This window comes from Miscanthus floridulus, chromosome 17 (genome assembly GCF_019320115.1).
Source record: "Miscanthus floridulus cultivar M001 chromosome 17, ASM1932011v1, whole genome shotgun sequence".
In the NCBI taxonomy this organism is placed as follows: domain Eukaryota; kingdom Viridiplantae; phylum Streptophyta; class Magnoliopsida; order Poales; family Poaceae; genus Miscanthus; species Miscanthus floridulus.
Genome location: NC_089596.1, coordinates 82,482,026 through 82,497,047, shown reverse-complemented (window position 1 = coordinate 82,497,047; position 15,022 = coordinate 82,482,026). Strand labels below are relative to the sequence as shown.

At 44.3% G+C, this 15,022-nt stretch overlaps 1 protein-coding gene across 1 annotated transcript; it reads right to left on the bottom strand.

The window, feature by feature from the left end:
- Positions 1-317: 317 nt before the first annotated feature.
- LOC136516607 (cysteine--tRNA ligase CPS1, chloroplastic/mitochondrial-like) lies at positions 318-4,839 on the bottom strand. Its single transcript, XM_066510048.1, has 9 exons — positions 4,405-4,839; positions 3,511-3,574; positions 2,991-3,152; positions 2,381-2,551; positions 1,761-2,042; positions 1,476-1,601; positions 1,159-1,365; positions 872-1,054; positions 318-759 (listed from the first exon to the last, which is right to left on the bottom strand). Exons 1-9 carry the CDS (start codon positions 4,653-4,655, stop codon positions 544-546), a joined length of 1,662 nt encoding a protein of 553 aa, XP_066366145.1. The 5' UTR covers positions 4,656-4,839; the 3' UTR covers positions 318-543.
- Positions 4,840-15,022: the final 10,183 nt, after the last annotated feature.

Here is a 15,022-nt window from a genome sequence, read left to right as displayed (position 1 = left end):
TAAATCCCATGTTTTTTTTTCTCATAATCAAAGATCTGGTTGAATGATGTCAACATCAGAGGCACATCAACGTCTAACAGCTATAGTCAGACCAATTTTCTTTAGTTTTTACTTTACGTGTAATTAGTGATCATGTTTAGTGTCTAATAACTACATGTTTATGCAAGTTAGTTTCAACGTCCAAAAGATGACATCTTCATGACCCGAGGAGGCTAACCAAATTCTGCCAGATCAGTTTTCATTACCTTAAACAAAGCACTGACTTCATCATCTCAAACACAGCACCGGTGCACAACCACCAACACAAGCAAAAATAGTACAAAGTAAAATTTCATCTGTTCATTGAAATGGAATTGCCAAGTCTCATATCCAAAACTAAAACTCAAACCTCCCAAGAAGTCAAGTATATATATGGGGTCTATTGCTTCTTACACAACCAGAAATGCAAGTATCAACTAGTGAGTCAATGGAACCCCTACCCTGCAGAATACCACATCTCATTTTACACCATCACTTGTTGAGTCAATGAGCATATAATCATGATTATTCAGACCGCTCTGGTTCACATGGTCTCCACACTGTACCAGAAGGTTCGTCCATTAGGGCGATGCCCTTGGTAGCAAGGTTTTTCCTGATTCCATCAGATACCTCAAACTGCTTATTCTTCCTTGCGACATTTCTCTGCTCAATCTGCTCTTGCAATTTTTCTTCAGTCAGTCCCGCTCGCTTTAATGCTTTGTCCTTCAATTGCTTCAGTACCTATTGGACCAACAATTTACTCGTTAAATATGTAGGTGGTCATCATAAACAGAAATACATTTCTAGACACCGGAATTATTTTATTTCTAGACAGGCACATTGGCTTCAGTACCTCTGCCAAAGATGATGATGGCATCAGACCAAGTATAGACAGTTTATTTTTAAGTTCTGTTTCCAATGCAATCAGCGCTTGAATATAATCTTCTGGCTGTTTTTGCAACTGCTGTTGCTTCTGTTGCTGCTTCTTCTGCTGTTGCTGTTTCTTCTTTTGCTGTTCTATTTTTTGCTGCAGTTTCTGAAAGTAGAAATGGTGTTATGGGCAAGGAAAAAATAATAGCGCCGCAGACAATTTCAAAACAATATAACCTTGGAACTTGGAAGCACAAGAGACCAGAATACCTTCAAATCATTCAGACTGCTGTTTATGGTCTTCAGCAGCTCCATGAAGCAACGATCTAGAACATCTGTGGTTTTAAGATCATTCGACATATATTTCAAGAATTCTGAATGGTGCTTATCAATCAGATTTTGCTCCTCAGATGGCACTGGGACAGCAATACCCTCTTCACGATATGTAGCTAGCACTTCCTCACAGTCATATAGAGTCTACAAAGAAAACAATGGAGTGAATTAGGACACAAGGTTAATTAATGCTCAAACCTAAATCCAATAAGTCACAAAATGACTAAAATTTGAAGCTAAAGTAAGTCAAGTACCTGATAAATGTAGTAGACACGATCAGATGCAATCTCAAGTGCTTGATCAGAGTGGTTCACATCTGATCTATAATGCGTGCGCATCAAGAAAAATCTTAAAGCCATTGGATGGTAAAGAGCAATGATCTGAACAAAAACAACTGTTATTGATCTCAACAGGAACCTTAAAGTTCAAACTCATGCAAAGTACTAAAGAAAGCAACAGTAGGAGATCTGAAGGGAAACCTAAAGGTTAAAACTAATCACAATGACTAAACTAAAAGGAGCCATGTGTTCACCACTTACATCTCTAATCGTGAAAAAGTTATTATCTGATTTTGCCATTTTTTTATCATCTTTGTTAACGAAGCCGTTGTGCATCCAGCACTTGACCTCGCTCACAGGATAAGCCGCTCGGCTTTGGGCAAGCTCATTCTCATGATGAGGAAAAATCAAATCTTTCCCCCCACCATGAATATCAAATACATGTCCTAAATAGTGAGCACTCATTGCACTGCATTCAATGTGCCATCCTGGTCTTCCACGGCCCCAAGGGCTATCCCAAAAAGGCTCACCCTCCTTTGCAACCTGAAACAATGATTATTGAAGAATTAGAAGAAAGTGACAACACTAAGCTAGATATGAGTTTATTTCACAAAACTACAGCTATTTGTGCCTAATCAAGGAAATGCAGGTTTTAGGATTTGTTTCACAAAACTATAACTACTGCAGCCTCAATTAACAGATCTACAACATTTTGCATGGACCCTGCATGTGTAGCCACACAACACATGTGGACTTTGGATGTGGACGAGTAGTTGCAGTTCTGTGAAACTGATCCCAGAAGTTGTAGTTTCCTCATAGTTAGACCCAGTAGTTGTAGTTTTGTGAAATCAACCCTAGCAACATCAGTACTTCAATCTTACCTTCCAGAGTGCAAAGTCTGCAGGATTACGCTTTCTCGTATCAAAAGCAACCCGTGCACCTGCCTGATTTTGATCAAATTTCCTTCCAGATAAACTGAGATATTCAGGAAAGCTATCGACTGAAAAGTACACATCTCCTTCCATAGCATAGGCTTTCCCATTCTCCATTATCTGTCCAGAAACATAGACAACATGGGAAAGACATGTGACATAAGAAGAGATTAAAGGGGCATTTTTTGTGCCATCAGGATTATATACAGTAAGTTATGCATGACTGTTGAATATCATGGAACTAGATATAATGAGTGAAAGAATGGGTTTAATTTGTATGGTGGCAAATAATGTAATCATCAGTGTTGATTTTGTTTACAGTAGCCAGAGTGGTGGAGCTTCCAATCAAAGCCAGGGGGCACCAGGAAAATTACTAAAGAATTTCAACCACAACTGGCTATTAGACAGAAACCTATTGTGTTCATAGCAAAATTTCAAGGGTGGGACATAGCCACTGATGGCCCTAACTAAGCTCATCCCCTGACAACAGCTGCAAAGTATCATGAAAGCAATAAGTAAACACACATTTACATCAGTTTGATTTGTAGCAATACTGTACCTTTGTTATCAACTCTATAATATGCTCAATGTGCTCTGTTACCCGTGGCTCGCAGGTAGGAGGCAAGCACTGGAGCTCAGTCATATCAAGAAGAAATTCATTGATAAACCGGCTACTCAAACTTGTAACTGTTTCACCGCGTTCATTTGCACGCTTAATAATCTGTAAAAAAAAGGCAAGGAAATATTTTATCCAAATTTCTGACAAAAGGTATTGGGAAAGAAAAATAAAAATTTATATTAAACATGCAACACACTGGAAAAAATAAACTATTTTGTAAATCCTGTTGTCTGATCTATGAACAATGCCAACAAAAAAGAACAGATGTTGGGATGAAATGGCACTGGTGACACTCCGGCTAAGAGGAAGCACTAGATTAGTTGAACCCAGAAACAAATTAGTCCACAGATGACACTGTCACAAATAAGATCGTGCTCCTTCCATTTTTATACCTCAAGAAGTTCTCCTTCCTTCTCAACTACTAAAATGTAACTCTAGAATAGTGCGAACAAATTGTTACCTTGTCATCGATATCCGTGAAATTACGGACATATTCAACTTCATACCCCAAGAATTTAAGGTACCTACAAGGAATGTGAGACCAGTTTTATTATTGAATAAATATGTTATCAAAACTTAAGAAGCACAGATAGCAACATGACTCAATATTATTCTTTAACTCAGCTAGTCTTTTGACAAATGTATTGAAATATTAATGTAATGTATACAGACCATTGTAGGTTTAATTCAAAACAGCAACACATGACTGTAGTACTAATACGCTAAGGTTAGCTTGCTCAAAGTGTTCCAAGTTACAAAGAATCACATATTGGTATGTTGCATGTACTCCCTCTATCCCAAAACAAATCAACTTCCAGAATCATATTTATATAAAAGATCGCTAATATTTTTTTACACCAAATTAGCATCATTGAATACAGCATGAAGATATATTTTTACTTATTTGGTGTCATAGATGTTGGTACTATTCTTTATACAGTGGATCGAACTTAAAATAGTTTGACATAAAACAGCTCTAGAAGTTGATTTATTTTGGGACAGAAGGAATACATAAAAATAATTTGGGACAGAGGAAACACATAAAAATAATTCATGACAATGAGAAATACAGTATGGCCAGAATTCAAATGCTTAATCAGTCACAGCAATAATTAGTCCATCAAACATGTATCTAGATGTAGATTCCAGAGGCAACTAGCAACTAATACAGTTTAGACATAGCCTGGATCCAGCTATGTTGAACATCCAAACCCGAGCATGACTAAACACACAATCCTACTACTACAACAATACACTGAGACAACGCTACTAGACAATATATTTCCTAATCGAGAGCACTAATTGAGCAATCAAGACAAAGGGCCTCCGGATCCGAGGGTGCTGGGATTGCTACCTGTAGAGGACGTCGAAGGCGACGTAGGCACGCGCGTGGCCGATGTGGCTAAAGTCGTAGGGAGTGACGCCACATACGTACATCCCCACCTTCCCCTCCACCCGGGGCTGGAAGGGCTCCTCTCTCTTCGTCAGGGAGTTGAATAATACGAGCTGCGGCGGCGCCGTCGCCTCCGCTACGGTGGCGGACGGCGGCGACTCGGCTTCCTTCGCCATGGTGGCGGATAGCGGAGCCTGGGCCTCCTCGGCCATGGTGGTGGAGGGCGAGGGGAGAGAGGACGGCACGCACTAGCCTAGAAACCCCAGCGGCCAGGCAGACGCGGAAGGGGAATTTGCGCCGGCGGCGGCGGCTGTCCGCGGGATGTGGGTGGCCGTGTGCGAAGTCGTCGAGAGAAGGCAGGGCAAAGTTCAGGTGGAAGTGGCCAGGTGGGTTCGATGGGCCAACGACTAGCGGCCCGTCTAGCACTCAAGCAACTCCGGTAGCACTGAACTACGGTTTCCTCTAATCCTTTTCTCAGGTCACCTGAATCAAGCTTTCAGCTCAAATCGGCCGGTAGCCAGTACTTGGTGCAGTAATTTCAATCGAGCTGGTTGGCTGATGGTTCTTGTGGCTGATAATTCAGTTAATACTGTTTTGTTACAATAGAAAAATATTATATCATAGCTGATAAACTAGACTCATAAGTTCGAGCGAACAGGGTGATTAATGTCTATTTATTTTAGTAGACACTATAAGTAGAAATTATATTCTCAACGAATAGTTTCTACGTAGTAATCTTTTATCCAATTACATGTTCTTCCTCACTTATCTATTGCATCTCTTTATGTCTTGATTATGTGTAGATATAGTTTTTTTATTAAGAAATCATCTTCTCCTCTCTCTCTCCCATTATTAAATCATTTGCCACATCAACAAAATATTTAAGTAGCAGGGTAATTGATACGCATAGAAACTAAGATGGCTTCTACACTATAAGGTTGTCTCCAACAGGGAAACCATCAGAAGACCTAAACCCAAAATAGGTCTCCAATAGAATATATATAGCCTTCAACAGAGTACCTATATGGAAGACCCATTTTGGGTGTCACGAGAGGTATGACCCAAATCTGAGTATCCTCTCTCCTGGAGACACATTTGTAGAAAATGTTCTCTTTTGGGTCTTGTTGTTGGAAAAGACCAAAAATGGGTATTGAATCCTTTGCCTGTAGTGCTACCCAAACGTGAAATGGATCTTGTATTTTGGGTAATGGTTGTTGAAGACAATCTAAGTGCCCTTAGTACCAGTATGTCAATAAGTTATAATAACTTTTCTCAAAGCAGGTAGACAACACGAGCTCAAGATATATTTGGGGGCCCTTGGGTTGTACTTATCTGCAGCAGCCGTGGGCTACGGTATTTCCTTGTTAGTTTTTGCAGTACCAGCCAGCAGCGCAGCAAAAAAACAAGCGCTTTTAGAGAAGCCAACTATTTGCCACTCTTATGATACCAACTTTTCAGTTACCATTATTACACAGAAATTTGCATTCTTGCCACTAGAGAAAGGAGAGACACTGAATTTTTGGCATTTTCACTGATGTGGCGTAGCAAGTTGGATGGTCAGTGTAAAAATGGCCACATGCCCTCGGCAAGGCATGCAAAAAAGACTAAAATGTCCCTGCCTATTCAGAAGCATGCCTGCTCGCCATCGTCTCATATAGCTGCTGGAGCGCCAACCCCCACCTGACGAGCGATGCCCAGGTGGACCATCTCGACCTGGGCCAGCCATGTCACCGCGATGGCTCTTCAAGTAGAAGAGACTCGCCGCCATGGCCTACTTGTCTAAGCCACCCTTCTGGTCCACAGGTCCGATACAACGGATCAGCTTAGGTCGAGATGGTCCATCTGTAACACCCTCGGTGTTACACTGTAAATCATTTACTAAAACATGCCATGAGCATCCTATTTGTGTGTTAATGCATGTGGTGAAATGAGTAAATGCAGTGTCGTAACGTAGAAGGGTCAATAGAATGTTAATCGAAAAGTTATTCCATGATTCGCGTAATTATCAAGTAGGGTTGTAAGCAAATTTTTATCGAACAAAAATAATATAGAACATATATGCAACACTTAAATAAAGTTGAAAGTACAAACTTTGTAGATGACAATGAAATACTTGGTGTTTATAAATAATGTTGCTAGCTTATATTTCTAAGGGTTTGGAAATACAACTAGAAATAGAAAGTCATTCAACACTTATAAGATTTCATAAACTTTTGGTGAGCTAGACACTGCGATGTTTGGTAATTTTTGTACGGCAATCTAGTTAAGAAGTAGGGTAGTGTTATGGGTTATTTTGGTGGCCTGATATACCCTCTAAAGTATGGTGAAGATGTTTTGGGTGTTTGACCAACCGATTAGTGGACGCTTTAAAAAGCATGCATGGCACGTCCTTGGTTTCCTCGCGTAGGCGTGGTCACCACGCCCCTATGCCGACGTCGGCACGACGACCGCGCGCGCGCGCCTGGCCGCACTCGGCTGGCCGCTGTGGCCGAAAGTCCTAGCACGTAGCTGCCCTACCTCACTGCCGCGTTGTTGCCGCCATAGTCTCGTCGCATGCTACGCGCTGCTGCTGGTGCCGCTGCCGATGTTAAAGCTCTAGTTTGGTTTTGGTGAATTGATGAAATCCTAAGTGCTAACCTAGTTTATCAAGTGATCATAAGATAGGTAGCACACTCTAAGTGGTGAAGCAAATGAAGATCATAGCACGATGATGATGATGGCATGGTGATGATCAAGTGCTTCGACTTAGAAAGAAGAAAGAGAAAAACAAAAAGCTCAAGGCAAAGGTATATTTTGTAGGAGCTATTTTGTTTTGGTGATCAAGACACTTAGAGAGTGTGATCACATTTAGGTTTGATAGCCGTACTATTAAGAGGGGTGAAACTCGTATCGGAATGCGGTTATCAAAGTGCCGCTAGATGCTCTAACTTATTGCATATGCATTTAGGATCTAGTGGAGTGCTAACACCCTTGAAAATGTTTGTGAAAATATGATAACACATGTGCACAAGGTGATACACTTGGTGGTTGGCACATTTGATCAAGGGTGGTGAAGTTTAGGTGCAAGGGTAAGAAACTCCACCGACAGAGTGTCCGCCCGTAGAGTGCGGACAGTCCGACGGTGCCACCGGCGCCCTAGACAGAAAAGACGGAAGTCACTGTGAGTGACCGGACGCTGGACTCGGTTGGACCGAAGCGTCCGGTCAGTGGCAGCAGAGGACATGCGTTTAGGTCTCATGACCAGACGCTGGCAGGGTGCGTCCGGTCAGTGCTGACGTACGCTGACGTAGGGCGTATAGAGGAGATATTGTGTGACCGGACACTGGTTGTGTCTGATCAAGCATGACCGGACGCGTCCGGTCGGGAAAATCACGTTTGGAACCTTACTGGAAATGACCGGACGCTAAGGTCCAGCGTCCGGACACTTTCTAACTAGCGCGTCCGGTCAACAGACAACCGTTGAAATCTGACGAACAGTATTTGAAGCAGGGGACACGTGGCGTGAATCACGTGACCGGACGCTAAGGGCCAGCGTCCGGTCGATCGGACCAGAGCGTCCGGTCACCCCACGTTGTGCCTAGTGAAGGGGTACAACGGCTCTATTTTATGGGAGCTTCTATTTAAGCCCCATGGCTGGCTCAAGCTCAGTCTCTTGGCTATTTGTATTGACATAGCAATCTTGTGAGCTTAGCCAAAGCCCTCTCACTCATCTATATCATTGATTCATCATCATAGTGAGATTGGGAGTGATCCAAGTGCATTGCTTGAGTGATTGCATCTAGAGGCACTTGGTGTTCGTGTTTCACTGTGGATTTCACTTGTTACTCTTGGTGGTTGCCGCCACCTAGACGGCTTGGAGCAGCGAGGATCGTTGAGCGGAGGGTGGTGATTATCTCCGGCTCCGATCGTGGTGATTGTGAGGGGTTCTTGACCTTTCCCTAGCGGAGCGTCAAAAGGTACTCTAGTAGATTGCTCGTGACTTATGTGATCCTCATCTTGTGTTGGTTGTGCGGCACCCTATTGAGGGTTTGGCATGTGAAGCCAATTAGCGCGTGAACCTCCAAGTGAGTGAATCGCTACAACGAGGAGTAGCTTGCCGGCAAGCAAGTGAACCTTGATAAAAAATCATTGTGTTCATCATTGATCCCAAGGTGATTGGTCTTCATTGTTATTTATTCTTGTGATTGATTGGTTTCTTCATCTACACGGCGGTATAACCCTCTTGATCACTCTCATTACTTTACCGCAAACTAGTTGATAAGCTCTTTAGTGTAGCTAGTTGTGAGAGCTTGCTTGATTGGTTGGTGTGGCTCTTTAGTTAGCCTTTGAGAGCACACTAACATAGGGTAGTGTCATAGCTATTGTATGAATAGACATTATCTAAACTAGAATTATGGTAGGTGGCTTGTATTTTGAGTAGGCTAGCGCAACACTTGCTTTGCCTCATAATTGTCTAACTATTTTGTTAAGTGTTGTTATAGAAATTTTATTAGGCTATTCACCCCCCCCTCTAGCCATCAGGACCTTTCACGGTGCCATTGGGGCTACACGTGTTCGCTCTGCTACACTGCCCTGCCCCCAGCTCGCTGCACTGCGCTGTTTCCTACCACGCCACAGCACGCTGCCGTCGCATCCGCTTGTGCCTTTGCACCGCTGCCCATCCCATCTTCATGCACGTGGGCTTGCTATGGCTATCGCGTGTTGTTTTGCCATTAATGGCGCTACGGCTGCCCTACCAAGTTGCCACCGCCTACGCGCGTGCACGTTCCCTCCTGGCTGCGTTGGCTCACAGCGCCTGCACGTGTGCGCCCAGCCATGTCCTACCAAAGCTCGGGCAAGCTAGCTAGACCCATTCCCTTTTCCCCTCCCTCCTCTGTCACCTGGCCCAACCGAGCCACGCCATCAATCCAGCATGGAAGGGTCACGTCCATTCAATTCGCTGCGCTCCCAACTCCGCCTTTGAGCTTGCTAGCCGACCGACACCAGACCGCGTCCAACCATGCCGTGACAAGCTCTAATTTGGAGCCTTGCTTCCACCGCTGCGCCATTATAGGCTAAGCTCACCGTTGCCGTGGGCAAGACCCCACCTTGCCATCCTGAGCCGAATTGGCTGCACCCCCAGCCCCACCTCGCAATCCTTCTCGATGTGCGCACCTGAGTTGTGTCCTCACTGCTTCCCTCGTGACGCTGACGCGGTCGAGCCACTATGGCCCACTATCACCCTTGCCACGCGCACATGGCCGGCTCGACTAGGGCGGTCTCTGGCCGTACCACCACTTCGGTTAGGATCATGGTGAGACCCTAACGCTCATACGCTGTCCATATTTCCTCTCTGGTGGCGAAGCTTGCCTAAACGAGGTTGCCGCCATCATAGGTTGGCCGTTGCCGCAAAGGGAGCTCCTGGACGTGCCCCCGCTCATCTCTTCATCGCCCATCAATTTGTGTCTGCACCTAGGTGAGCATCAGTCCTTTAGATAGGGCAGGGAAGGTCCTGGTTGGTCGACGAGGGTCGCCAGTGTCATCGGCCGTAGCACCGGCGTGTGCGGCCAGGGCGTGGACCTCTCCGTTGCAAAGGAGAGAAGGGGCGAGGGTTTTGTTGCAAAGTTGTAGTCTGTTGAAATAGTGCACATAGTGTTAGTAGTATTATTGGAGAACGCGAGGGCGTTTTTGCAAGTTGGTCGGCGTGCGCGCGGGCTCCCCCGTTGCGGGCCGCCTTTGCGCGTGTGTGGGTCGTGCTGTTCGTTAGTGGGCCGCGCGGGTTGAATTCGTTTTTCCTTTTCTAGAAAATAGAAATAGGTTATTTTTAGATTCTGAGCTAGACTTTGAAAAATTATATCAATTCACATAGACTTCCAAAAATGATGAAATAAATTATGTTTAGTTCCTAAAAATATTGTCTATCTAATGGTATGATTAGTGGATACATGTATGACTTGATGCTTAGGTATATTAATTCATTTGAAAGAGCTTAGTATTATTAGGTTAATATTTGTAGGAATTTTTGTGGCAAATGGGTAATAGTTTTGTTCCTGAATTTTTTGCAGCAGGTTCATTGTATTATTATGTGCTCACTGTAATTTCTATAGCCTTAGAATATTTTGAGAAATATGGTAGCTAAGTACTCCTTGTTGTAGTATATAGGAAATTGTTAATAAGGGTAGGAATCTATTTTAGTTGCTAAGTAGCACTTATAGACGAAACCCTGCTGGTTTGATGGGAATGATGATTAGCTTGGTATCTTAGTCATTAGAACTAGCTTAGTGGCTTAATAGATGTATTCTTATCTTAAGAACTGTTGTTGCCTTAATATTTAGCATTGCATCGTCATTGCATGCATGTAGAAAACGAGTTGGTGGAGTTCATGACTGTGAGCGAGCAGGAGTATAAGGAGGTGATTGAAGAGTACGAGGAGGAGATCCTCGTGCAGGAGGAGGTCCCAGAGCAACCACTGACTGAGCTGACACCACGCCTGCCCAAGGCAAGCTCCGGTGCATAACCCTTATTTTGAATAATCACTGAAAATATATATATGATGTACATTTACGTTACATAATTTATATTTAAACTACATGCATAGATATACCTATCTATGAGTCCTACTAGCTTAGGTCGAGTAGCTGCTATGCTTAGGTTTATTGGTAGCATGAGTAACCCGTCGTTACTCATAATAGGCGATTATTATTATCACTCATGATAAATGATGAAAGAAAAAATAGAGACCGGGCAGGGATATGGTATGTGTATTGGTGGGTGTAAGAGGTTGTGTCCCGTGGCCAACAGGGCATAGCTTGGTTACACTGTTTTCCCTGTCCATATCGATTAAGGACCGGCCGTTGCATTGGATTCTAGTCAGGTCATAGACTTATTATTCTGAGCACATACTTGTTTATGGGAGCAGGGAAGGCTCGTTGCACTTTTGTCGTGGGTTCTGGCTCAGGCCGACTGATTGGAGGCAGGGATGGTGGAGGTCTAAGCACCACACCATCATGTAGTCGTGGGTTCATTACATTGTTTTATGGGACTCAGGTGTGGGGGCTTGGAGTCCAAGTTTGGACGGGGACCTGGACCCCTTGACAGGAGAGTGATGGGTTGGTCATGCTTGTACCTGGGGTACAAGCGGGGCGTGTGTTTTGGGGTATCTAGCTGGGCACATTGTTTCGTGAATCGCTGAGTAATCTGGTACGACTTATCTACAGTCTAGCACCGTAGTAAGAACTGAAAGATGAAAGATGGTGAAATAGATCTGTTTGCTCAACTCTTGCTTGAAAGTAGAACATGTGCTTACATAGAATGGCTAGATAATGAGCTAATCACGACTGCTAATAAGAAACATATATAAGGATCTACTACTAGTAATGCTTTTTATGAAAAGTAAATTCAGCAACCTATAAAAGCTTATCATATTATTTGGAGTCAAAAAGTTATTCCTACTAGTCGGGTAAGTCTTGCGAGTATATTGTGTACTTAGGGTTTATTTACCCTATTGTAGGTGCAGTTTGAAGAGTAGCTGTTGTGTGGAGGATTCTTCTGATAGGCACAGACGGATCCTTGTATTCTACCGTTAGATGTTTATTGTAATTCCGCTGTTTAAATTCCACACTTTGAACTAGGTATTGTAATAACGTATTTCTAAAAACTCTGATTGTATAAAATAGACTAAGTATTGTAAACTCGTTCTCATTATTAGATCCTGGAAAAAATATGGATTATTCGAGTTCTTCCTTGGGGCATGCTCGATGGAATTCGACTGATGTAGCTTGCTTTCGGGGTGCTTAGTGTGTGGTGGAAGACGAGCGCCTCCAAAGGTGTGTTACTTCGGGCAGTTCTGCCACACCATCCTATCTTTTTTTATAGCATGTTCGCTTATTGGTTTCAGATAGGGCTTATCAGTCAGCCAACAATGTTTTTCTCTCACAACAAACCAACATCAGCCGGACTTATCAGCCTAGAAACCAACCAACGAATAGGCTCTTTATAAAAAATATGAAAACGGAAACAAGAGAGGGTCTTCTGCTCGTTTCCATCCGTTTTCGTCCCTCAGTGTGCATGACATGCGTCAACACCGCCAGAATGAAGGAGACTGTTGCAAACTGTGGCAACCGCATGAACTACTCGATTACTGGTGGTTGCCATGATCAAACCTACCACCGTAATACTCCCTCCGTCTACGAAAGAATGTAATTCTCGTTTTTCGAGAAGTCAAGCCATTTGAACTTTGACTAAATTTATATAAAAAAGTACTAACATTCATGATACAAAATAAGTAGTTATACAATATATTTTTATAATAAATTTATTTATAGATATAAACATTAATACTATTTAATATAAAACTTGGTCAAAGTTGGACAAATTTGACTGACACGCTTCCCAGTAGTACTTTTCAGCGAACAAACATTGTTTCTCTCTCATAACAAATCAACATAAGTATTAGCATAAGCCAAGTTTCAGCGAAACGAACTGGGCCTTACGAACGGAGGGAGTATATATACAAAAAATCATGACCTGGCGTAACGTACGGGTGTTTCTCTGTTTAAGTATATGATATTTGCTAAATTTTAGTCTAGACGTTTATTTTTGTGAAAACAAATTTATAAAATATAGAAATTAAAAAACTCCACCTCCCGCCGTCGGTTCACCAGTGGGCTGGCAAGGTAAAACAAAAGGAGTAATATGCATCGTGGGCCCTTGAACTTATCTTGGGGTGCCACTTAGGTTCACAAACTCTCAAATCATACTTTTGGCACCCTAATGTTCTTTAAGTATGCCACTTAGGTTCATAACTCATCGGAACAAGGTTTTTATCGACGTGGCGTGGACAGCGTGGCGCAAGCGCACGAGAGCCGCGCGTGAGCCTGCTTTGGGGCGTGCAAATAAGCAGAGAGCCGTCATTATCCAGGCTCTCGGAATCCGGACAGTACCTCCGGGTCGAAGTCTAAGGCGACGGACATGTCCATGTCGGCCTGCATCCACTACGGCAGCGGCGGCGCCTCCAAGGCAAACTCCTACGGCGACTCATCGAGTGGCAAACTCTTGTACGTGGCGCGTGGCGTCGGCACGTCATCCTCAAGCCCCGCCATGAGCTCCCACGCGTTGATCACCTCGGGCTCGTTGGGCGGCGTCAGCGTCGGCGTGCGGAGCTTTAGGGGCCGCTTCGCCGGGTCGTCGCCGAGGAGCACCGCGTCCACGGCGTGGTCGTTGTCTCCCTTCATCATCTCCTCCACCGACAGCGTCGCGTGCCTACACGAGCCGGAGTGACAGGCGCTGCCAGCGAGGCCGAGGGTGCCGAGCATCGACACGGCCCTCAGCCGCAGACGCTGGATGTCGACGGAGGGCAGCGAGAAGCTCCGCCACTCGTGGGCATCGGCGCCGACCCACACCATGTCGCGCCATGCTTCGGTGGATGTCACGCACCCCATCGCCGGATCACGTCGCGATGACGCGGGGGCGCGCGCTAGCCTGCCGCCTGCGTCGTCCGTGCTCGCGTGCACATGCACACGCGGCTCGATCAACGACACCACAAATCCACAATGCAGTTGCAACCAAAGGATCTAGAGCTCTCGAGCCTAGATAATGGCAGCTCTATGCTTATTTGCACGCCCCAAAGCAGGCTCACGCGGGGCTCACGTGCGCTTACGCCACGCTGTCCACGTCACGTCGGCCAAAACCTTATTCCGATGAGTTATAGACCTAAGTGGCATACTTAAATAATATTAGGGTGTCCAGAAGTACGATTTTAGAGTTTGTAGACCTAAGTGACATCTTATGACAAATTCAAAGGCCTACGATGCATATTACTCAAACAAAAACAAAAACAAAAACAAAAAGCAAAAACTGTAGCACCCCTACGAAAAGAAATCCAACACCGCCCCTGCCCCTGGCTGCCTGGCATTGCACCCATCCTCATGCAGTGTAGAAGCTACGAGGGACGGCCGGTCCAAAAGGCGCGCGTAAGCCTGTTAACGTCCAAATCCAAAATTTATAGCCAGACATCCTAAATCAGTTTCCAAGAGTATCTATACGGAAGACCTATTTTGAGTTGTCTGAGAATATCTATACGGAAGACCTATTTTAAGTTGTCTGAGAGGCACAATCCAAATATAAACATCCTCTCTTTTAGAAATCTATTTGCAGAAAAATTTCTCTAGTAGGTCTTGTTGTTGGAGAAGATGAATCTTTTATCTGTAGCGCTACCCAAAAATTAAATGAATCTTGTATTTTAGATGTTGTTGTTGAAGTCTAAGGGGCCCACCTCAACAGGCTAGCCGCCTACATATCTGTTCGCTTCGCTGAAAAAATAAACTAAAATACTGATCCTATTGATTTATCATGAAAAAAAAACCTATGTCAACTAAAAAGACAAGCCGGAAAAATACGAATGATAACACAAACGAACATGCTTACAGGCCATAGACGCGCGCCAGGCGCCACCCGCCGCCGTGTCGGCCTCCCGTCACAAGCCCAGAACCAGCACCCTCCAGAGCATTCCAGAACCCCAATCCAACGGCCAAGATCGCCCGAGCCCGAACCTTCTAGACCCGCCATCTCCTCAATAAAACCTCCTCGGCTCCTCCCCGTG

Bases quoted from the DNA above. Each gene is read 5' to 3' on its own strand.
- LOC136516607 (XM_066510048.1), bottom strand. From the start codon at position 4,655: ATGGCCGAGGAGGCCCAGGCTCCGCTATCCGCCACCATGGCGAAGGAA. The intron at 3,153-3,510 runs GTAACAATTTGT...TTTTTTTTACAG, and splicing joins TCACGGATATCGATGACAAG to ATTATTAAGCGTGCAAATGA. The intron at 1,055-1,158 runs GTATTCTGGTCT...TTCTACTTTCAG, and splicing joins GCAGTCTGAATGATTTGAAG to AAACTGCAGCAAAAAATAGA.